Source organism: Hoplias malabaricus, chromosome Y (genome assembly GCF_029633855.1).
Source record: "Hoplias malabaricus isolate fHopMal1 chromosome Y, fHopMal1.hap1, whole genome shotgun sequence".
NCBI classification, from domain to species: domain Eukaryota; kingdom Metazoa; phylum Chordata; class Actinopteri; order Characiformes; family Erythrinidae; genus Hoplias; species Hoplias malabaricus.
Genome location: NC_089820.1, coordinates 74,452,467 through 74,476,069, shown reverse-complemented (window position 1 = coordinate 74,476,069; position 23,603 = coordinate 74,452,467). Strand labels below are relative to the sequence as shown.

The 23,603-nt window shown below is 39.3% G+C and overlaps 2 protein-coding genes across 4 annotated transcripts in view; one reads left to right on the top strand and one right to left on the bottom strand.

Annotated features, from left to right (window-relative positions):
• Positions 1–17,263, top strand: part of LOC136678592 (single-stranded DNA-binding protein 3-like) — a 29,725-nt gene extending 12,462 nt beyond the window's left edge. Inside the window, exons 1-15 of one of the 3 annotated variants that reach the window (XM_066656637.1) lie at positions 1,033–1,116; positions 7,060–7,149; positions 10,712–10,780; positions 11,547–11,606; positions 11,750–11,804; positions 12,378–12,451; positions 13,172–13,251; positions 13,437–13,485; positions 13,734–13,769; positions 14,193–14,256; positions 14,522–14,589; positions 14,933–14,996; positions 15,108–15,136; positions 15,266–15,367; positions 15,614–17,263. In XM_066656637.1, the coding sequence (XP_066512734.1) occupies positions 1,045–1,116; positions 7,060–7,149; positions 10,712–10,780; positions 11,547–11,606; positions 11,750–11,804; positions 12,378–12,451; positions 13,172–13,251; positions 13,437–13,485; positions 13,734–13,769; positions 14,193–14,256; positions 14,522–14,589; positions 14,933–14,996; positions 15,108–15,136; positions 15,266–15,367; positions 15,614–15,643 (942 nt within the window). In that variant the 5' untranslated portion in view covers positions 1,033–1,044 and the 3' untranslated portion in view covers positions 15,644–17,263. Of the gene's footprint in view, positions 1–1,032; positions 1,117–7,059; positions 7,150–10,711; positions 10,781–11,546; positions 11,607–11,749; positions 11,805–12,377; positions 12,452–13,171; positions 13,252–13,436; positions 13,486–13,733; positions 13,770–14,192; positions 14,257–14,521; positions 14,590–14,932; positions 14,997–15,107; positions 15,137–15,265; positions 15,368–15,613 lie in introns of those variants that run through there. The other 2 variants (XM_066656635.1, XM_066656636.1) reach the window with 2 other exon arrangements.
• A 610-nt stretch (positions 17,264–17,873) lies between these two features.
• Positions 17,874–23,429, bottom strand: LOC136678591 (large ribosomal subunit protein mL37-like). The gene is made up of 7 exons (XM_066656634.1): positions 22,955–23,429; positions 22,592–22,775; positions 20,553–20,668; positions 19,763–19,948; positions 19,488–19,639; positions 18,550–18,753; positions 17,874–18,266 (listed from the first exon to the last, which is right to left on the bottom strand). Exons 1-7 carry the CDS (start codon positions 23,277–23,279, stop codon positions 18,189–18,191), a joined length of 1,245 nt encoding a protein of 414 aa, XP_066512731.1. The 5' UTR covers positions 23,280–23,429; the 3' UTR covers positions 17,874–18,188.
• Between the last annotated feature and the right edge of the window lie 174 nt (positions 23,430–23,603).

Below are 23,603 nucleotides of genomic sequence, written 5' to 3'. Positions count from 1 at the left end.
ACAAAGCGGGAACAGTTTCGCACTTGGGAGCGTTTATTATTGGCTGTGTTTATTTATGTTTATGAGTTGCAGCCTGATTTATGGCATCAGACCCAATTCAAAACTCACGAGCGGAGAAAAAAATAATTTTTCTTTGAGGAAAACCCACGTAAGGCAATGGCGAGCGCTCTGGCAAACAGGAAAACATTTCCCTGGGGAAAAGAATACACTTTGAATGAAGAAAAGCTCTATTACCCAAAGTTAATCATCGTTATAAAGAAAATGATTGTAGAACTACAAATTGCTCCTGTACATTGATTAGTTTAATTAATTGTTTATAAAATATGTATTTGCATTCAAAACGAACAGAGAACGATCAGAAATGTAGGATAAAATTAATGTTAATATAAAAATGATGTCATTGTATAATTCCTTTGAGATCCAATAGCAATACGACAGAAATAACCCTGGACTTCTAAAGGTCCTGACCCTAAATCTCCTCTTTATGTGACTTTGTGACTTCCACTGCATCCCATGAGGCATTGCACCATTTCTATCTGTCAACATCTGTCAATCAGTAATGAGGTCGCCATGGCAACCAAGAGCCTCATACAACATCAGCCTGGAATCAAGATCTGTACTCTCACTCTCTTCTTTCTCTCTCTCTCTCTCTCTCTCTCTCTCTCTCTCTCTCTCTCTCTCTCCATTTCTCGCTTTCTCTCCCTCTGTCTGTGTGTGTGTGTGTGAGTGTGTGAGTGTGTGAGTGTGTGAGTGTGTGAGTGTGTGTTTGTGTGTTTGTGTGTTTGTGTGTTTGTGTGTTTGTGTGTGTGTGTGTGTGTGTGTGTGTGTGTGTGTGTGTGTGTGTGTGTGTTAGCTGATGCTCGTTTAACCCCTGGGCTGTGGCTCTTTAGCTGGAGTCACATGTTTTGATGGCGTCAGTCTGAAGGTCTTTGTTTCTAGGCAGATGGCACTCCTCCCTCGCTCTGTGGAGACGAACGAGTGCGATTCCTCACTCCACTGCTGACCCCCACCATGTGGAAAGTAAACGTGTGAATAAGCAAACTGATGACACCTGCTCAGAGAGAGAGAGAGAGATGGATAGAGAAGATTGAGAGGGCAAGACAGAAGGAGAAAACAGTAAATGGGGACTTGCTTTTCTGGAAAATACATTCATTTCTAATAACTAATAATAACTGTAATTGTAATAATAAATAATGACACAAAACTATAGATACCACTGATCATTTAATACAGTATTCAGAAATGTATGCCATTCGTGTTAATTTAGTATTTAGTATGTTTATTACTTTTATTACAGCAGTATTCAAATGTAATTGCATAATTTATTACATAATAGTTACATATACTTTTATATTCAGTATTGAAATATTAGATTCTGTCACATTGCTCAAAAAACATTTTCCTCTTAATTTCAATGTACACTCAACATTAACTTTATGAGATTAAAATCATCTTAAAATATCAGCGGTTCTACTTGCAAATATACTTTGAGACTTTATAATCTGCACTAACTACAGTCTCCTTGATTTCAGTGAGCTATGGATGAGAAATAATTCCCCATAAAGAGGCCCTGCGTTTGTTATCAGTGTCATTTCTCTCTAAGAGTTAAACTGCATTTCTTTATTTTGTTTTCAGCAAATGTTCAGACCTCTCTGGGGCCTGTTTATTTACACTGGCACTGTAATGTTTTGATTGGATAGAAAATAATCTTTGTTAAAGAATAGTCACTAGGAGTGTCTTAATCTTACACTGGAACTGCACAATAATGTTTGATTGTTGTGAAATTGATTTTGCAATATTATAAAAGGCTGTGATGGCCTTTTGATCTTATTAAAGGTACATTGCTGTAAAATTTTAAAACAAGCACAGATACCTCCCAGGGCTGAAATTTCACATTAATCTGGAAAATGATTTAAAATATGTCTAACAATGTCAGTAAATATGTAGAATGATCTTGGGGTGTTGCTGAGTGAGATATTTGTGGTGCAGTGAACCACATTTCATACCAAATTCTGTGAAAGGCTTTAGTGCAGAAATTTGGATATATGGTGGGGGTGGTCCTTTTTTGGCCACTATATTAAAACACAGAGCACAGAGATGAGGTTCAGCAGAGAAACACTGGAGACAAAGGTCCATTTCACCTTCAGTGCCATTAAAAACAGATCCTTCTCAATACTGACCTCTTTATCTCGTGCACACACACAGACACACACAGTGTTATGTGATTAAAGTGCTGTATATTGGACCGTTTTTGTGGACGTGAGTGTGATGTGATAAAGGGCCGTATAGTGCTCAGTGGTGCAGATTCGGGTGTGATGTGATTAAAGGGCAGGAAGTGGATGCTGGGCTGTATTTCTGTGTGTTTTGACTCTGCTGCTTTTGTTTTTCTGCTGGAGCTCTGTGCCAGGCTCGGTAGGGGTTAGTGATGGACTGATAAGAGTAATTGATTCAGGAAGCTGAAGCGTCCCAACACTTTTGGTTGAAGCCGGAGGGCGGCTGCAGTTTTATTTTTGGGGTTGGAACAAGGCTGTACTTTTTGGTTAATATCAGAGAAGTTAAACTGAACCTCTGTTGGGCGGCTGGCGGAAACAAGAATATTTCAAACAATATTTACTACAAAATTCTGAAAAAATAGGGTCAGGGGGTAAATATAGAGCATTTAAAAGAGCATTGATTTTTAAAGCCTATTTATATTCAGCATGATTATAAAAGTGTAACTTCATCAATATTTTACAATAATTCTGAAATTGATGCATAATCGAAAAGTTGGGACAGGGACCATATCTTAAATATGGATGTAATCATGCTTGGGTAGGTTTTGTTCAAGAGTTTTTAGAGTCCAATTTCTAGCCCTAGATCCATAGGACAATCCCCTCTCCCCAGTCACTGCTAGGACTAATGTCTGTAAGCTGATGTAAGAGAACTGGGCAGTTTGCATTCTCCTCCAACGTCCTAAAGTGTTCAGTGGCGTTGCAATCACAGCTGTTTGAAAAGAAGCAGTGGACTGGCCTCATGTGTCTCAAGAGAAGGCACATTTTCTTGTGGGCTACTTTTATGATGTCAACTAAGGTCAATGTTCAATGGAAACATTAAGCTGACATCACTGAGCATGTCTTTCTCTGGATGAAAGGCAAATACTTCCTCACTCCCTCAATAGTGAAGTACGTAAGTCATTAATCTGTAATGTACATGCAGCTAGCACTAAAGTTCAGATTCCCACATGTGAATAAACATAAATGATGCTGTATTAGAAATATGTAATGCAGTATTAAGATCTAGAGTAAGTAATTTTAGGACTTGTGTAGTGCACTACATAGGGAGTATGGAGTGATTTGGGTTTAATCCTCTGCGTTGTGGTGTTTTGGTGCCTTTAAGAGTTACTATGGCCCCCTACTGGACTGGTTGTGGTAATTCAACTGTTTTCATAGTCGCCTGGATGGGGAGATTTTCAAAAACGGAGAGAGGGAAATTTAAAAAAAAAATAAATGGATCCATGTGGACGGGGCCTTAATGTAGCAATACCACCAGTAACCACCAAATATAAAGCTTCTCTTTATACCGTACACCAAGTTACATATCCCTGTAAAAGAGAAAACCTTTATCTTTATTTTTGTGCATATTTAGTTAACAGCATCATTTGAACACAGAAGCTGTCCTTCACCTTTTGTAAATATTTCATGATGAATGGAATCAGAGCAATCTGAGTAATTTTCAACCGTACTGAACCTGATAAAAAAGAGTCGACACTGTACGGAACAGGAATGATATTCAGAGGCAGACAAACTGTCCAGAACAGGCTCAGCAAGTAAAACACTGTGGTCGAATATGATAGAAAATTTTCCTTCCATTTGTTTTTGGTGCTGCGTCATCCACTCGCTCTAATGAGCCCCCACCCCTGCTCAAGCCTCATTTTCATGTGAAAGACGCTAAAAGCTGGACTACAGGTCTTTAAGCTCGGCCTAAGGCTAACAGCTGGAAATCCCCCTGTGGAGAAACATGTTCCTAAACTTGGTCTAATGGACGCAACACCTGCCCTTCCCTTTACCTGTCCACTGTAAAACTCAGCATGGGGCAGAGCTAGTCCTAAAGTTAGTGTTGTTTTGATGTACATTCAGTTTATATTACAGTGTAGTTGTTTAAATGTAATTACTTGATGCATATTTGAATATATTCAAATTACATTCAGTATGAACATGTTTTAATCTGAATTTTGGATATTCTCTTCTCTCTCCTTTATCTTTTCACTCTGTTATTTTTCATTTTCCTTCTCTTTCTCTATCTGTCTCTTTATCTCTCTCTCTCCCTTTTCTATCTTGATTTCCCTCTCTCTTTCTCACCTCTCTGTCTGATTCTCTCCATTTCAGTACAAAAAACGGTAAAACTTGGATTGTGTTCTGTTGTATTTCAGGTCAGTGTTTGTGGGCTTTTATTGGACCGTCTGTTGACTCTTTGAGACCTCCCTCTTTCAGAGCGAGTTAATCTCACTCTTAATCTCTGTTTGCGATCTTAGGACACAAAGAGGATTAGAGCTGAAGAAAAGCTGCAGAATATGTGCCGCTAGCCTAATCCAGCAGTGTGAGGGGATTAGATGGTGTTGATAAACAGTGGGTGGAGCTTCAGGAGCCTTTAGAAAAGTTTACATAAAAGCTGTAAGCCCTCATTTTCTTGGAATTGGACTAAAATCTGTATCTGTATTTCTAAGACTAAGTATTTACTCACGTCTGATGAAATACGGTACTTCGTCTTTGTTTATCCAAACATGATATGGTTATTTTTGATGATTATATATATTAACCAGAATTAAACACGAGCCAGAGGAATGAATAACTACAGATTAATAAACATATTATTACAATAATTTAAAAAACTTTTACTGACAATACATTTTTAATGTAATTCATTGTTTCTTATTATTCATTCATTCATTTATTATCTGTAAGCGCTTATCCAGTTCAGGGTCGCGGTGGGTCCAGAGCCTACCTGGAGTCATTGGGCGCAAGGCGGGAATACACCCTGGAGGGGGCGCCAGTCCTTCACAGGGCAACATACACATTCACTCACACCTACGGACACTTTTTTGAGTCGCCAATCCACCTACCAACGTGTGTTTTTGGACTGTGGGAGGAAACCGGAGCACCCGGAGGACACCCACGCGGACACGGGGAGAACACACCAACTCCTCACAGACAGTCACCCGGAGCGGGAATCGAACCCACAACCTCCAGGTCCCTGGAGCTGTGTGACTGCGACACTAACCTGCTGCGCCACCGTGCCGCCTGTTTCTTATTATTCTTTTATTAATTTAATTTTAAGAGTTACTTTCAGTATCTGCTACAAACTACTACTAAGATAATATAAAAAATTCACTCCCTCCGTTGAATTATTTACTGCTGTATTTGTCCTATCTTACCAGAAACTTTGAGGTGGAAAATGCAGGAGAATTATTAAATGTTGTACTGTTCATGTCTGTCAGGAATTAACTGAATCAAAAATAAAACACAAGTAATATAGGGGTCTGGAGTAGAGCAGCAATGTAAACATTGCCTCTGTAATCAGGTTAGATTGCTGATAATGTTGCAGCCATCTGAGGCTTGGGTGTCTTTGGTGGGTAGGGTGGCCCCTGTGTTGGGTGATGTGACAGATATGGTCAGTTTGTATTCTTCTCCCTTTTTTTTTTTTTTTTTTTCGTTCACAGTGGTTTGAAAAGTAGTGGTGGGTTGGCTTCATATGTCTCAAAGAAAGCACATGCCCCCCAGGTGAATAATGTCACCTGGTAATGAGCTGAGCTTATGTAGACGAGCTCAGAGTGAGAGCTGATCTGAGCCTGATCTACCTGCTGTAAGCTATTTAAACCCTGACCTTCTACTAATCACATTTCACACTCTCCACTTCCAGCTGGGACACAGCCAGAGTAGGACACTGGGCTCCCAAAAGTGAACAGATAAGCCCTTTAAATAACCAGAGGCAGCAGTAACAGTCTTCACTCTTCTAAACAATAGATGTTGGAACATTGCTGTGAAGATTTTATTGGTACTCAGCTGCAAGAGTATAGTGAGATGGGGTACTGATGTTGGAGGATTAGTTCTAGATTCCAAAACACACTTTAAATCAATGTATTGGATGGGACTCCACTCCACAGTTCAGTGCTAGGGGTGGGTTATAGCCCTTTAGCTGTCACTTAACATGGAGCACAGTGACCTCAAGATCATGTGCCGCTGCTCCAGAGCATCCCACTGGTTTTATGTGATTGTGAACATGTTTCCACAATAGGTGAAGTTTAAAACAACAAAATGCATACTTTAGAGTATAATTTTATGGACAGTGTCCAAAGACCCTGCTGATATATTGTAGGGTTGTAATTTTGCTGGAGAAGTGTTTTTTATCTCAGAGACAGCAGCATTAATAAAGCGATGAAGTCATTATTAGTGAAGTGAATGCTTGCCTTGCATGAAATGTGGAGTGCTGTCAGAAAACGCTGCGTATAAACCTCTAAAACTCAATGATGCTGAGTGTAATTGACTGTGATTGATTAGAGTCCTGACTCCTGCTAAATCTGCGGCTCATTACGGAGATGACCCGTCCGCGATGAGCCCACAGAGCCATCCAGGACACATTTCCTCTATTGATTTTGCTGACGCTTCCGTTTTCACAGCACTGAGAATATTCTCAGAGAGGACGGCTCTCGAATACATGGCAGAGTCCATTCATCAAGTTTTGATAAAGCCTCTTCTGTGAAGTTTTGTTTTAGTTTGAGTGGTTTTCACAAGAAATTTAAATATTCTGGCAACAAGAGAGAAATGAAAGCTTCTCATGAAAAAAGCTCTTTTCAATGAGTGATAAATCATTTTTACCACCAAAAAATGGCAAACAATATTTATGAACGTCTTTAATTATGAGTGCAACTGACCCGAGTCTCTGAATGAGTCACTTCATGCCACACACTAGGGTGGCCTTTATTGATACATCCAGGCCACTAGGTGTCAGTTGGAAATGTGAGATCATGTTTATGGTCTTTTTTCAACAGTACAATGAATTGTGACCTACTTTGTGTATTTACAGAGTGCAGCAGCTGCTCCAAGCCCTGTGCTGGGGAACATGCCCCCAGGAGACGGTCTTCCAGGGGGTCCCCTGCCTCCGGGTTTCTTCCAGGTAGGCTTTCATTCCTATCAGTTCCCTTACTGAAGATAGTTTGCTGAAAAATTCCTGGCTTGACACGAATGTGGTGGATTAACTAAGGCATGATTTATGTCTGAAGTTTGCTACTTTTTGTCCTGGAGTTATGAAGCTATTGTAACTACAGGCCCCAACATGCAACCTGACAGGATTGGTTGCTTAGGTTTATGATGTCAGAAACCTTAACTATCTGAATCCATGTTTTTGAGACTGTGTTTGGAACACTGAAAGTGGTCAAAATGATCAGCCACGAGGCTTAAACACTTATTCACATATAAACAATACACTTCCACCATGCGCGCACATACACTCTAACAAGGCTAAACACTGGATTGACACTGGAGAGTATCTTTAAATATATTTAAAAATAAATAGGTTTGATCCCTAATTCAAGTACAATAATAAAGACTAGATAATAAAAATTTACTAGTCCTGGATTAGTGTACCATGTTTACGTGTGCTGCAAGCAGGTGATCACAAACTTTTTGAAATAGTGTGAATTTTGTAGCTGCAGTGCAGACTAAAGAGAACCTGTCTCAGTAATCTACTGCGTTTTGGCCAAACTGCCACTTTAACCTTTCTCTCCATCAGCTTTCAGCCCAAAACCACACATCCACACACTCACGCACACACACACACTCACACGCGTGCCATCAGTTTTGAGAAGGCACACACAGAGGGGCTATTATTCCTCCACCCGAGCTTATCTGCCAAGCCCAGCGTCCACTGGGATTCGGTTTGATTACGACCATTAGCTGCTAATGGCAGCCACTCTAGCTTCACCAAGCTCGGCTACTTTTACTGCTGACCGTAAGAGCAAACCAGAGCATCACGCATAGCTCGTCCAGAAGCATTTCTCTCCACCACCCAGCCGTGGCGTCCTTTAAAGGGGCCATCAGTCATTTTTAACACCAAATACTAGCAGATGTTATTTATGTGTGAGTATTGTTGTAAGTCATTGTTATTTTTTTCTATAACTACATCTTGAATGAGAATGTGGCCATGCTTAATCCTATAAAGCCAAACGTATCAAATATGATACATGATCTTTAGAGGTGGCTCTTTTATCATCTATTGAAGAGAAATACCGAAACAAACTTCCATGCTTTTGGGACAAGTTCTCTACTGAACTGTGAATGAAGTGCGTTCCTGTGCATTTACTAAACCATTACAAAATTGTTGCTACCATCATGAAAACACAGGAGTAAATTTCAAGAATAAATTTAACAAAACTGAAGCAATTCCAGGTACGATTTGTATGATGTTACTTGTAGTAAAACTAAGCATTTTTGTTCCATTTCATCGACCTTGTTCCATCTACCTGTCAAATGCTCATTATTTATAATAAATATTCAGAAAATTCAAACTGTACTTTACAGCAGCAAAACACATTTAGACAATTTTACAAAGTTGTTTCATGAAACAAAAATGTATTTTTAGTTTTCCAAAAGTCTGTGTGCAAAATGTGTTGGCTCAGTTGTTGACATGGATTTTACGAGGATTCAGAGGAAGATGATGATGATACAGGTGACTGTGGGAGGTCTGTTGTATGACCTCGTACCTCACGCCAAGGTTCAGACTGTAGTTCAACTGTAGTCAGCTGTAGTTCCTCTAAAAATGGAAACACCGATCTGCAGATCAACAAAAAAAGAGCCTTTGTGGTTTTGGTGTTTTTTACCACCAGTACATGAAATGTAAAAAGGTCAGAATGAAGAACAGAGTACTAATATGCCAAGGATTTGTGGTGTTTCTCATCAGCTCAATGATGTTTCCCTGTTAAGTTCAGACAATAATTTGATATTGATGGTTTAATTGAAATTAATCAATTTAAACAGTTTTAACTGATGCAGTGAACTAAATGAAAGACCAATTAAAGTAAAAACAAATGTTGGTAAATGCCTAAATATGATGCATTCAGAAATTATATGATCCAAAATTTATAAATTAACAAAAGTTTAATTAAAGGGTCACATAATGTGTGATTTAAACAAAAATCTGTTTTGTTGTATTATTATTTCATGTGTCAGGGTTAAAATCTGTTTAGTATGCAATTCCCTTAGGGCACTCGGTGTAACCCTCTTAGGCGTCAGTGTAACATCTGTTTAACAGCTGTTTTATGACAATGTAAAAAATAAACCATTAAATGTTTTTGAAAAAAAAAATTAAGTAATATACACATTATTAAAGTTGCGGTTCACGTTGTCCATATATGGATATTAAACATTTCTATAACAGTTTATTCAAACTAGGCTAAATTAGGCACAATTAAGGATGGCCAATCACAGCTCAGCTTATTTACATATATAAATCTTAAAGGCACGGTGTCAGGCTTCTCTGAAGAATAAACAAATACCTGATTATGGCTGTTTAAAATTAAATATGGGAGTTTTGTTGTATATTAAACCACACAAATTTTGTAAGTGTGAAAAGAATACAAGGAGAATGCTGGGTATGGGCCCTTTAAAGGGAATGTAATGCCCAGGAATCTGTGGATGAGTTCTAGGAATAATGGCTCTATATTATTATGAGTGTGATAAGATGTGGAAAGATGTGTGGGTTAGAAAAGCATTCTGAGAAAGTGTCCAGATCCTCCAGGGACGACAATAAAATTATACACACACACAAACAAATACACACACACACACAAGCACAAGCTTATAAGTTTCTCTCAAGCTCAACTAAACAAGGGCCATTATCTCAGAGCAGAGCCATGCATCATTGGTCGGCCGAATGTGAAACGAGGCCAGTTGAAATAGCCCTGCTGGACTCTTCTGAAACACTACCGCCCTCTAGAGGCTAATTTCTCCAGTGCCTTATCGAAAATCTCCTCTATGATTCAGTTAGTAAATAACATATGCCATATTTCCTCTGAAATGAAGGACACTCATCAGGAGTTTTTTTAAAGATTTGATGGCAGAGAATCAGTGAGGACAGTCACTGATATAGATTGGTTAGTTCTGGAAAGCGTCGTCCAAAAAAGAGTTGGAGTGGCATTTAATGGTGCTCCAGCACTCCAGAGAACACAGTTCCACTGCTTCACAGCCCAGTTCAAGTTTGTTTCATATGGGTGTCAGTGAGGTATCTAGAACGTCCAGGTTGCTTTGTTTTGTTGTTACTTAGTGTAATGTCTTCAGTTCAGCCCCTGGAGCCATAACCAATCAAAGAACTCCCTTACTTGTACCTAAAAACTTAACTTGGAGAAATTAAACCTGACTGGCATTTTAAACAGGCAATTTCAAGGTTTTAACCCTTTCGTTTCCAAACTAGTAATACATACAGTATGATTGATGATGTAGAACGTATTTAAAAAATATAAATAAAAGAAAAATTAACAATTTTATGAATACACAAAAAAATAATCTTCTCTTATATCTACATTATAACACAACCCTCGCCAGCTTTTTAGCCGTATTACTTCAGCTTCACCGCAGCAGTAATGCATCTGTTTATCTTTTGCTTTGCTTTTCTCTCCTGCCATTTTCTTTCTCCTCTTGCTTCTTTATAACCCACCCCCTGCATTTCTCCTGTGGCCCTTCAGGGTCCTGCTGGCTCCCAGCCGTCCCCTCAGCCTCCACCTAACGCTAACATGATGGGAGCACACGCACAGGTAATAAAACACACACACACATACACCTGGTTTTCTTGTCAGATGAAACACACTCAGTCTCTTTTCTTAAAGGGCCCATACCTGTATATAACCTGTATATAGTATATACAGTACAGCCATGGTTTCAGCCTACAGCAGTGCAGCCTCATCCACTCTTCACTAATATAATAAGGACTTTTTTGTCTAGGGTGCAACCAGTATAAAGCAGCCAATCACGACAGAACTCATTTACATTCCTCAATCTTAAAGGCGCAGTACCAAAACCAGCTTTCCTAATCGTATGTCATACAGGAATATTGGAAAATGATCACGATGAAATCATTTTGAGGCACAGCACAACACCAACATAACAACTGGACATCGGGGGAAAAATAATTATAAGGAGACTATAGTATGGGCCCTTTAATACCTGTTCCTGCATGGGCATTCACTGGACTTTGTGTTTGTTCCTCCACTTTCAAGCTTTTGCTGTGACTGGCACTTTAACACAAAGCGCAATATTTTTTTTACCAGTTTTAATTATTTACCTTTTTTATAAAGCTTTATTTTTTTTCTCTGCATTTATTTCTTCCCTTTAAGAATTGTTTTATATTTTTTAAGGCTATTTAATAGCTAATATGAATTGTTGACGATAATAAATTAGAGTGAGGAACTGATGTATGGACCCTTAAATAGACCCCTAGAGTTTAAAGGGATCATTCTATATGATTATGAATCAGCTGTTATTAATATCACAGTTACTAACCATACACTCTCTTCCCTGCAGCCCTTCATGTCTCCTCGTTATGCTGGAGGGCCTCGACCTCCGGTCAGAATGGGGAACCAGGTGAGACTGAGACCAGATTGATGACCTGGAGCTTTTTTAATGACTGGATTTCCAATACAGAAAATAAGTAATGGTCTCTCTGGGCCTCCGTATTGATTTTTTTTCACTTATCTGTCATCATTTTCTCTTCATCTCTCCATCAGGCTCCTGGAGGGCAGCCCTTACCTCCAAATGTAATGGATCCAACACGACCCCCAGGTAATGAAGGAGTGAAAGTTAAATATATATAATCTGGGAAGGCGGTTCATCACAAAAGAACAGTTCCACTGTTTCACTGCTCAGATTCTGGGGGCTTGTTGACCTTAGTCGTGACCTATGTCTTAGAGAAAATAAAACTATTAATTAATTTTTCCTGTCCAAAGAAAAACATGTATCTGCATTTTTGAGGCTGCTGTCCTTCACACTATGTGATACTTTCATGATTTGACTAATTGAAATGCTCCAAATTTACTTGGAATTAAACCTTTTTTCTTTGACTTCCATTGAAAGTTAAGGAATTTTTTTTTTCACTTTTTAAATCCACGTTATTGAAGGTTGTCCAGCCTTGTCCTCCAAAACAGAGCACAACAATGTTAATCACAATGAAAATATACATCAGCTGATCTTTCATACACATAACAACTCTAATCCATATTTTAAAGGCTTTTAAATAACCTTACCATTTAAAAAGTTTTGTTTCCTTCTCCTATAAAGGTACTGTATTGGATACATGTTTTTTTTGGAAGCCATGAAATGAAAAAAGTATTTAAGTCTGTCTTTGGATGTCTTCAGGACATCCTAACCTTGGCGCCATGCAGAGGATGAGTGTACCACGAGGAATGGTGGCAATGGGACCTGGACCACAGGTTTGATTTATTATTTATTTATATTTATTTATAAATATTTAATGTAATAAGGTTTTATTTATATTAATATATATATTAATATAAATAAATATATATATATGACAATGCACCAATACACACAGCAAGACTGGTGAAAGATTGGTTTGATGAACATGAAAGTGAAGTTGAACATCTCCCATGGCCTGCACAGTCACCAGATCTAAATATTATTGAACCACTTTGGGGTGTTTTGGAGGAGCGAGTCAGGAAACATTTTCCTCCACCAGCATCACGTAGTGACCTGGCCACTATCCTGCAAGAAGAATGGCTTAAAATCCCTCTGACCACTGTGCAGGACTTGTATATGTCATTCCCAAGATGAATAGACGCTGTATTGGCTACAAAAGGAGGCTCTACACCATACTAATAAATTATTGTGGTCTAAAACCAGGTGTTCCAGGTGTTGCTCTGAGATAATGGCCCTTTCAGTTGAGTTCCAACCCTTGTATATGTTACAAAAAAAAAAGCAGTAACAAAAGCAGCAATATTCTTAAAATTATTGCCAAAATTAGCTCCCCTTGTGTGTAATCATTTTACTCATATGGAACACACTCATACACACATGCTCATTATTCCCCTTATCACATGAATGGATTAAAATCGCCTCAGTTGTGTCCCTCTAAGATGAACTAAACTAACTATTATCTTTCTCTCTCTGCTCTCTCCCCATGGCTGCTCTAGTCTGATCCCTGGTTATCCTTACAGACATACGGTGGTGGGATGAGACCTCCAAACTCTATGGGTCCAAACATTCCAAACATGTAAGATTTTACCCTTTCAGCTGATGGCAAACAGGGAAATAAGATTTTTTTTCTTTTCTCAATAAATTGAGATATGTTTGAACTGCAGAGATTTTAGAATTTTTCTGGATATTTTGTGTGGGATTAGTTGTGTCTGTTGTGGATTGTTCTGTTAATTTTCACATGAATTTACCTCCTTTGTTCAGGGGACCAGGGACCGGACGGCCGTGGTCTAATCCCAATAACAGCAATACAGTAAGCCTGGCTTTTATCCTGAGATTACGTTTCTGTCTGGTTTAGATTTCATTTGGATTTCATTCTTGAAAAATTGTTTAATAATAATCAGATGTTTAATTGTCTGTTAAATGGACTGATAGATATGCCTCAGAATTACAGCTACATTAACATACCTTACAACAGAGAACTGTGTGGAGATATGAGGCTTTAATTCTGTGACAATGAACTTACAGACGTTACTTTACTGTTTTATTTTATTTTTTTAGATCCAATATTCATCATCATCTCCTGGCACATATGTGGTAAGATACATATTTAATATAAATTTACTGCTTTATATGTGTGTGTGTGTTTGTGTGTGTGTGTGTGTGTGTATATATTCTATTTATTGTTATTTTAAAATTTTAAATAATATACATTTTTTAAATAAATTAACTACTTATCAGTTCCACTGACCACTCAGGTACACTTTGCAGTTCTGCAATTACAGGCTGTAGTAAATTTGTTGCACACCCTATTTTTCAATGGCCAATACCCTTAAAGGACCACCACAGAGCAGGTATGGACTGGACAGATTTTGTAAAGTAAATGTAAACGCACATGTGGCCAGTGGAGCTGATAAAATAAAGAACGACTGTAGAAACTAGACAGTCATTTTAATATTATGGCTAATAAAGTAAGTTCTAAAGTAGGTCTTGAAGAGATTGTTCTTCTTATTGTATCAGGGTCCTACAGGAGGAGCAGGGGGAGGCTGTCCACCGGGAACGCCCATCATGCCCAGTCCAGCAGGTCCAGCATTTATATCCAACTGTGATTACTTGAAGTCTATTTGGTCATTATAATGAATTTAATAAATTTACATGGTCTTCCCCTTTAACACCCTCTGCTACACAGAGTAGCTGCCTGCAAATGTTATGTTTAGGAAGCTGGTATTCTGGTTAACTTTAATAAATATCTCCTAAAATTAATAACTCCTAACTTTAATAACTCCTTAATAATCTCCTAACACTCACTTAAGACAACACTGATAATGTTGTATTTCTTTCATTCACAGACTCCACTAACTCTGGTGAAAACCTCTACACGATGATAAACTCAGTGCAGCAGACAGGGAACCGACCTGTGAGTTACTCAGCTCTGTTATATCCATACTACCAGTAAACCAGACCAATGGGCATTTATAGCATAGGCCCAAATGTCTGTAGCTGGAGTAGTATATAAACATACAGAATATATAAGAAAAAATGGGATCTGCGCCCTTTATTTGCCTAGTTAACTAGTACAGTTTTATGTATAACATCATAAACCTTTTGTTTATCAAAGTAAGAGCATTATACTTGTCATATATGTGATGTATAACTTATCACAGGATCAGGATTTGCCAACTTTACTATTTTCTCACTGTAGCTTTAATTCTTTTGGGGTTTTTTCTTTTTCTCTCTTTTTTTTTTTTTTATCTCTGTAGTTCCCGTTGGGTCCAGACGGCCCCATGGGGGGAATGGAGCCTCACCACATGAATGGCTCATTAGGTAGAGACTCTTTCCAATTACATATCCCCTGATATTTCCAAAACTCTGACCCTCTGATCACATTAATCTAAACTAAATTAATCCCCTCATGGTTTCTGCTGTTCTTTACAGGCTCCGGAGACATAGATGGAATTCCCAAGGTAATCAGCTATGATAAATATTAGAAATTAATATAGAAATTCTACACATGGGTCTTCACAGTTTGAGTTCTGTATTTTCATGAAAAGAGAAATAATATTTCTAAAAGTGACTTTATTTTTCAAATTTAGAATTCTCCAAATAATCTGGGCAGTCTGAGTAACCCGCCCGGGACACCAAGGGACGACAGTGATTTAGGAGGGAACTTCCTTCACTCTTTCCAAAATGAGAATGTGAGTAAAGATGAATTGAAAGTGGTGAAGATAAAAATATCAGTCTGTTTTATACTTAGCTTAAATGTAGCTAACTTGACTGTTAATGGTGCCCCCTTGTGGATAGTTTTCCAACTGCTAAACATGAGTGAGTGAGAAATGAGTGAGAAAGTGCTGTTCTCTTACTCCCCTGACTTCAATGTTATTTTGCAGAAATATCACTTCAGAATGTAATGCTTTTGCCTTTTTTTGTTTGTTTGTTTTTAGTATTCCCCAACAATGACCATGAGTGTGTGATCAGTGCTCCTTAAAGGCCCAGAACCACAAATGGAGAGCTTTGGAGAAGATCTGAAAATCAGATGATTCTGACTTTAGACAGAGAACAACACTCCTGGACATAGTCCATCACAACATGGACAGAGTGGACTGGACGATGATTTGTACAGTAAATTTTCTTTCTTTTTTATGGATATTTTTATTTGAAAGTCATGTACAAGTTTTGGTCGCTCTGGTACTGGACCTCTTTTCGAACATCATTGCAGGACCAGCGCAGTGGACGATACCAAAAAATAGGGAAAAAAACTAAATGAAAACAAAAGATAATTTATCCACAACATTCCAGTAGACCACCTGAGGATGCCTTTGTCATCTTGGATTTCATCTGCATCAGCGGCTGCCTTGAAACTGCATCTTCGTTTTGTTTTGAGGGGCTCATTATTTGCCCCTTTTCTTTTGGCATTCGTAAAATAAAAACTCATGATTCATCCAAAGACACAACTGGGAAAATGTCCAAAATATGGATGAACCACTGGGAAAGATGACCTCTTCCATGAATCACTTCCATTTAAATGTAGTACAAATTACTATAGAATTTTCTTTATTTGTTCATCTAGTTAAATGTGATTGATTTTATATTTCTTTCAAAATTCATGATATTTTGTTTTAGTCCTTTCTAATCTGTGTGAGTGGCCTGGTTATTTTTGTTGTACTCACCTAAAAAAGTAGACACAATGAGCTATAAAAAAGGCTGAATGGGATTTATATTTTCTGGATTTTGTTCATTTATCCAAACTCCACCCGCTTGTGTTCCTTTGTAGCAACTGTTACTAGGTTGGACAAGCTTAACAAAACATATACAAACTAATGAAAAATGGACTTCTATGCCACCAAATCTTCAAACAATCCATGGTGAGCCTTACAAATATTTAAAATAAATAATATTTTTAATCAATAATGACATGAATATATTGTGGCAAGCAATGAGTACAGTTTCTCAACTTGCTGAAAAGCTTCTCTAACCAAGCAGCAGTTGCTCTGACACCTTGTTTATTTAGATTATAGTTTTATGTAACCACTGGCAAAAATAAATATAGGTCTAAATAACTGCCGGCCTTGTCCACACATATCTAGATATAACTGAATTTAGCTGGACTTCACTAAACCTTACTGCAAATGAGTTTGGATCTACTGCTTTTAGTTATTTTAAATGGCATGTCAATTCAACTGCAAATACCTCAGTGATTCTAAAGATAAGTTACATGATATAAAGCAGCGAGTGTAAGCTAGTTTTTGAAAATATCTTAACAAAAATATCACCCCCCCCACCCCATCTTCAGCCATGTACTTTCTCAAAACATATGAACACACACTGCCAGACTACAGCTGGAGGAGTCCATGAGGAAAGAGTTGGAATGAGCAATGCACCACAGCATTTCATCACTGTATTAATTCAAATGATGACCTGTCCACCAGAAATGTGTGGATGAGGCCTTCAGTGATGGGTGAGTGGAGTGTTATATGCTTGATGTTTGACAAATACTTTGTAGAGTTTGTTTAAAGCAGAAAACCCACTGTTAGGCAAATTGTATTTTATGGAACCCACTATATCACTATATAGCCAAAGGTTTGTGGACACCTGTTCTGTCAAATGAAATTAATTGTATTAATCAGGCTTTTGTCCAGTGTAATGATCTAGGAAGGTTTTGCAATACATCTTGGGAGATTTGTTAGCATCTGATACTAGTGTTGGATATATATATATAGTTTTTGATCACAAATGCAAATTTTGACGCTTGGCATTTGGCAAGATGAACTGGTGTCCAAATAGCTGAACTCATACATTTTAAGGGGTGCCATCAAACATTTTATAGAATCTATAAGCTGCATTAGCTGTGTGCATAATTTATATATGAATTAAGATAACACAATGTTACATTTCACTGTTGAAGAAATAATTTGCACAGTTAATGCAGTCGATTCAGTGTACCATTATTTTAATGTAGTTTCCTTTTCCACAATAATTCTCAGAGGTTTCAGTTTGAATTCTGTCTTCTCAGGAGATTGTGTTCCTGCTGTTGAGAGTGAATCTGATTTCATGTGTCAAACTCATTTCGTCCTTATTGTTCCTACAGATGATTAAATGGAATCTATTTTGATACTGTTCTTATCTCTTTTCTGAAGCTGTCCAAAAGCTTAAAAGCCTCAGAAACGCTGGACCTAAAGCATCTGCTGTATTATATTTTTCTGTGTCAGAATGTAGACTTGTTTACACTGTTCACATGAAACTAAGATATTTAACAGATTTAAATCATTTTAGTTTCCATAGGGATCTGGTCATGAATGCGACTAATTTCTGCCTCTTCCTGTTCTTCCTCAAAATAAACATATACGAAGATGTGGTGTTTGGTCTGAAATCGATTGTGTCCTTTAATTCATAGCATCTGCAATAATGGCCAAGCCTGAATCAGTTTTAATTTTTTTTTTTTTTTTTTCTCCCATTTTGGAAAAGTCTGTGTGAAATATTAAAGTCCTGATCCTGTGTGAAAAGGAGGTTTCTGGAGGTTCACGCTGCTCCATTGAGGTAAAGAGCCAGGAATTTCTTGAAGGTTTCTGGCTGATATCCTGATAAACCTGCAGGAATCTGAGAAATGAGAAAAGAATAATGTTAAAATGGTTAAGGATTAGATATTTGCATGCAGAACAACAAGGACAACAAAGACACCCCTGAGGTGCCAACAGCTCTCACAAATGGATCTTCAGCTGCTGCTTAGGCTTTGAGCAACAGTCAAATTTCCTGGACTACTGAATAGCACCCCCTTGTGAAACAGTTGCTAAATGTGAGTGAGTATGTGATCTCTTGTGGTGCGCCGTGTGGACACAAATAAAGCCAGATCCTCCTGTATATGAAGTTCTGAAGCCCCTACCTGCACCACTTTCTTCTTTATTAAAGGCTGGACTCTGGCAAAGTCATAGAGCGGCTGGTCAGCGTCCACCCACGCCAGGTTCTTCACTCCGATGTCCTCCTCCAGAGACATGGTGTTCAGCTGGAAAACAACAAACTGGAACAGATGGCCATTAGTGGCCACACTCTGAACGACAATGGGCTTCTCCAGGACCCCGCACTCATTCTGAAAGAAGACAAAGGGATTTATTAAATATTATTTAAATAATTCTCTAATAAATCTCTGTTTAAAGAGATAATTCAGAAAATGAAAGTGAGGCTGATCTGCACGCCATGTTACCATTTTAGTGTTTCTTTATCCCTTACAAGTGTCACAGTTTCAGAGTTTGATTTGTTACATTACAAGATTAATTTATCATAGGTTCTGTTATATAATAAATTACATTTACAGTCATTTTGGTTCCGCATTACAAGAAACAAGGCAAAAAATATTAATATTGCAACAATAACATTTCATTTAACTGAAATCATAATAATAGTAATAAAAAAAGATATGGACCTAAATGCGTTTTGCTTCGCTATAGCGCCACCATTAGGACAATCAATTTAATTTTTGTTGTCCACCGAGATGCAGACTACACCTACCCTCCAAGGTGGGGTGTCTGTATGACCTACAGACACTTACACAAGGACTTTTTCAGGAGAAAAAGAAAAATAATAAGAAAAATCCTAACAAAAGCAATTGGGTTCTACGCACTGTGTGCTTCTGAACCCTAATAATGATGCTCATCCACTAATAAATACAAATGATATGCGTAGTGATTTTGAGGATCTACACTTTCCACAGAATTGAACCGTCAGTGCTGTATGTAATAAATGTAAAATGACCCTTCTTGTGATCTCATTAACAGGGACTAAGGGTTAAATGTTCATGTGCCTCATGTCAAGTAAAGCTCTTACTCCATAAAGAGCCCGAGCTCGTGCTAAAGCGTTCCCGAAGGAGAACATGATCATCTTCGCGCGGAGCTGTTCAGGGAGGAGTCGGGGCGTGTTTCCAGCCTCCATCACATACAAAGTGTGAGCGTGAGGGTACGGGTAGTCGTCTCTGAAACCTGCTCAAAGCAAAACAAAAAACACATACACATCCCTCTAATAAATTAGTGATTCTACAAGAGATAAAAATACATTCCCATTGGTCCCCATTGATCTAGAGAAAGAGAAAGACAAAGACTGACCAGTGGAGTTTTTCAGTTGGTAAACATTGGTGCTCTGCAGGTCGATAGTGGGGGAGATGGGATAAAATGTCTCCAGGACGTGTTCAGCTGTTGACTGGATCTCCTCGGGTCCAGCCATTGCAGGCAGAGGGGTCATACTGTTCAATAATAGCCCATTCTGCCCACGGATCTGAAACAAATCTTCACCTGAGAGGACACACACCAATGTTAGTTATCGTTACACTTATATAGCGCCTTTCTAGATACCCAAGGACGCTTTACAATCTACACTGCTCAGAACGCTCAATTCACACACACACACACACACTGGCGAGAAGCGGCAGCCAAACGCGCACAGCGTACTCTCAACCAGAAACGACCGTCCACCTGGAGGACTGCATCGGGCACTAGGATTTCACCCAGGACACAGCGCCAATCCATATCTGGGCACAAACACATTCACTCACACATACACACTCATTAACTCACAAACCAGGACAGTTATTACAGAAGCCAATTAACCTACCCTCCATGTTTTTTTTTGTTGGGTTTTTTTTCCTTGTACAATGAATTAATTAGTTAGTAATGTTACTCTACCTCTGCCTTGGATAACCTGCCCCAAAACCCCCTGCCTCTGTTCACCTGCCTTAAAGTCACATATAAATAATCTAAGCCCAACAGACATCACTGGACACTTCAGGGATTTTACCACAGATAATAAATATTTTATAAATGGTTTTATGAAAGATGTGAGATATAGGCCATGCAGAGCCACATGCTTCCTACACATCAACTCCTGTGGTGGACTGACCTCTGCTCCAGCTGGCTGCGAGGATGTATTTATAAGCCAGAATCCTCCTGCTCAGCGCTGGATGAGTGACTTGCAGTCCTCCACACAAGTGCAGCAGGTTATACAGCAGAGATGGACTGAGGGGGAAAAAAACAGAAAGTCTGATCAGGACCCTGGAATAATTTTTCCTTTATTACTCCCACCTCCCAATTCCCCACTTGGTAGAGAACAGCAACTGCCCAGTTGTGTTAACTAACAGATGCCAGTTGAGGTGATTGATGGAGGCCCATGAGGACCATATATGCTATTCACCCAGAGGAAGGAGGGGGCCAGCTATGGACTTCCAGATATGGATGGCTGGGGCATCACTAAGGATTAAATTTGCAGTATCTCAATAAGTTGATAAGTTTCCCCACCTGTTAATCTCAAGGCACACACTAAAAAATGATGTTTTAGTGCATTTAACTCTTAATAAAGTTCTTTAGTAAAGTGTTAGAGCTGGAGTTGTGGCCTTTCTATATTTATGTCACAGAGAGAAAACGGTAACGAGAGATGAAAAAAGCTCCCAAAGGGCAGCGTTTTGGAGGGGCCGGAGGGGGCAGGAGGGGTATCAAAGCTTTGGTGAAGAGGTTCCCATGAATAGCCGACTGCCTGGGGGCAGAATTAATTAATAAAGGCTTTACAGAGCGGCCCCCTGCCCGGTCAGCAGGCTGCTCCCTGTTTAATGACCGTCATTAAATTCAACACCCTGTCAGAGCAGCGCCAGGCCAAATGCCACTCACCAGATTGAAGACACTGAGCCAGTTACAGAGCAGTGGTCAGGTGAATATGGAGGATACTAAAGAACTGACTATGTAATTGTCACTAAAGAAATGATCAATGCGTTGAGTTCATTTTTTATATAGGAAATACTACCACAGAAATGCATGTAAATGAGCAGTATTATTAGAAATGTTATTATTATTACGTTTTTAATAATAAAGGAACCCTTATGGCAGCACCCTTGCCATAAGGATATTAAAGGTCTTGTTCATTTCAGTCACAGAAAAAAAAGGCTTTCATGTTTTGGCCACTAGGTGTCATAGATTAGTCACATTAAACAATCAACATCAACACACACACACACACACACACACACACATTTTTATTTATGCTAATATTCCATTTAGGGGGGCAGGTAGTGTCGCAGTCACACAGAGACCTGTAGGTTGTAGGTTCGATTCCCGCTCCGGGTGACTGTCTGTGAGGAGTTTGGTGTGTTCTCCCTGTGTCCGTATGGGTTTCCTCCGGGTGCTCCGGTTTCCTCCCACAGTCCAAAAACACACGTTGGTAGGTGGATTGGCGACTCAAAAGTATCCATAGGTGTGAGTTTGTGAGTGAATGTGTGTGAACGCCCTGTGAACGACTGACGCCCCCTCCAGGGAGTGTTGCTGCCTTGCGCCCAGTGATTCCGGGTAGGCTCCGGACACACCGCGACCCTGGACTGGATAAGCGGTTACAGACAATGAATATTTCATTCAAAGTAGCCAACCACATGCTACTGCTCATGTGCAATGAGTAGACGCAAGTGATCTACCGGTATGTGTAAAAGTAAGTATATCTCACTTAAAGGCGACATTCACAACTGTAATCAAAAACAAAACAAAAAAATTCAGATGTTTCCTCAACATTTGCTAATCCTCAGGTCGGTTTGTGTGCTCGAAACGTCTAAAATGTTTAAGAAGCCCCGGTGTTGGTAATATAAATTGTATATCGTCACTGTCCAATGAAAAACATGCATCTCCAAAATAGCATCTTCACAGGAGAAGGAAAAAAATTTCAGTGGAAGTTTGTGTAAAAAATAATTTCTAAGCATTTTTAATTAGTTCATTCATCACGCAACGTTCACACAATGTGAAGGACAGCTGCTGTGTTCAAAAGACGTAGTAAACTAAAAATGGAGACACATTTTTATCATAGATACTCCATCTTGTCTAATTTCAAGGTTAGTGAAGATGGACTAGTTGTGTTCAGTTTAAAAACTTGATTATCGGTCATCTGTCTTAGTGTAGATTCCTCACCAGAACCTCTCTCTGGACGGCTGGCTTTCCGTGGTGTCCCAGAGGCGTGCGTGTCTGATGGCATTCTGCACTCTCTCATCCTGATCTTTGATCTGATTGGCTGGATCCTCCGCTAATGACAAAATCTGATCTGGTAATCCTGAGACGAGTTTGGCTTTGGTGAGCCACAGAGCCTGTCTCACACCTGAACATAGTGTAATAGTATAGGGGGTTAAAGCTATACACAGAGAGAGAGAGAGAGAGAGAGAGAGAGAGAGAGAGAGAGAGAGAGAGAGAGAGAGAGAGATAGAGATACGCACATACACAAATTCTGAATCTTGTTCTTTTAAATAGTTAGGGTGTCTAAAAACATTAGCCTCCTACCCTCCAGGGGGTTGGTCCTCTGGTTGTAAATGTAGCAGGGTTTGTCTCTGTAAAGCTCCATGTGTTCAGGTGGAGGTGAAGTGTTGTGGTTAGGGTCCTTCCATCCACGCTCCCACTGCTGTAGCTCGGGCTTGGCGAGGCCGGGAACGTAGTGCATCCTCTCGGCGTAAGAGATGCGCGGCAGCCCGCTGATGTGCGGGACCTCCCGGGGCTTTGGGCGCGGAGGTCGGGCGCATAACGCGGCGCTGAGACACAGGGAGCGATGACAAAACACACGCACACTCACACACGCCGCCTTACACGCACTCTCTGTTGATTTATACATCTCTCAGACGTTGTATGAGCAGCGTCAGAAAGTTAGAGCTGAGTGGGTAAAGATGAGAAAGACCACCGTGACTCCCACTGACATCTTCTACTCAGGGCGCTGCCATTGTGCCTCGGTCACGGGGCTTACCTCCTTCGTCTTCTTCTTGGGAGAGAAGAGCTATATTTACACAGGAGGCTTTACCGCCATCTGCTGACAGAGATACTAACGTTTGCTCCAAATCTCCACTGCCCTAGTGGATTTTCATTTTTTGCCCCTTTCACTCTGCCCTTCCATGTTCTAAGTAAGTAAGTAAGTAAGTAAGTAAATAAATAAATAAATAAA

Bases quoted from the DNA above. Each gene is read 5' to 3' on its own strand.
- LOC136678591 (XM_066656634.1), bottom strand. From the start codon at position 23,279: ATGTATAAATCAACAGAGAGTGCGTGTAAGGCGGCGTGTGTGAGTGTG. The intron at 22,776-22,954 runs GTAGGAGGCTAA...CACTATGTTCAG, and splicing joins GAGGACCAACCCCCTGGAGG to GTGTGAGACAGGCTCTGTGG. The intron at 20,669-22,591 runs GTGAGGAATCTA...TTTCCCCCTCAG, and splicing joins CCGTCCAGAGAGAGGTTCTG to TCCATCTCTGCTGTATAACC.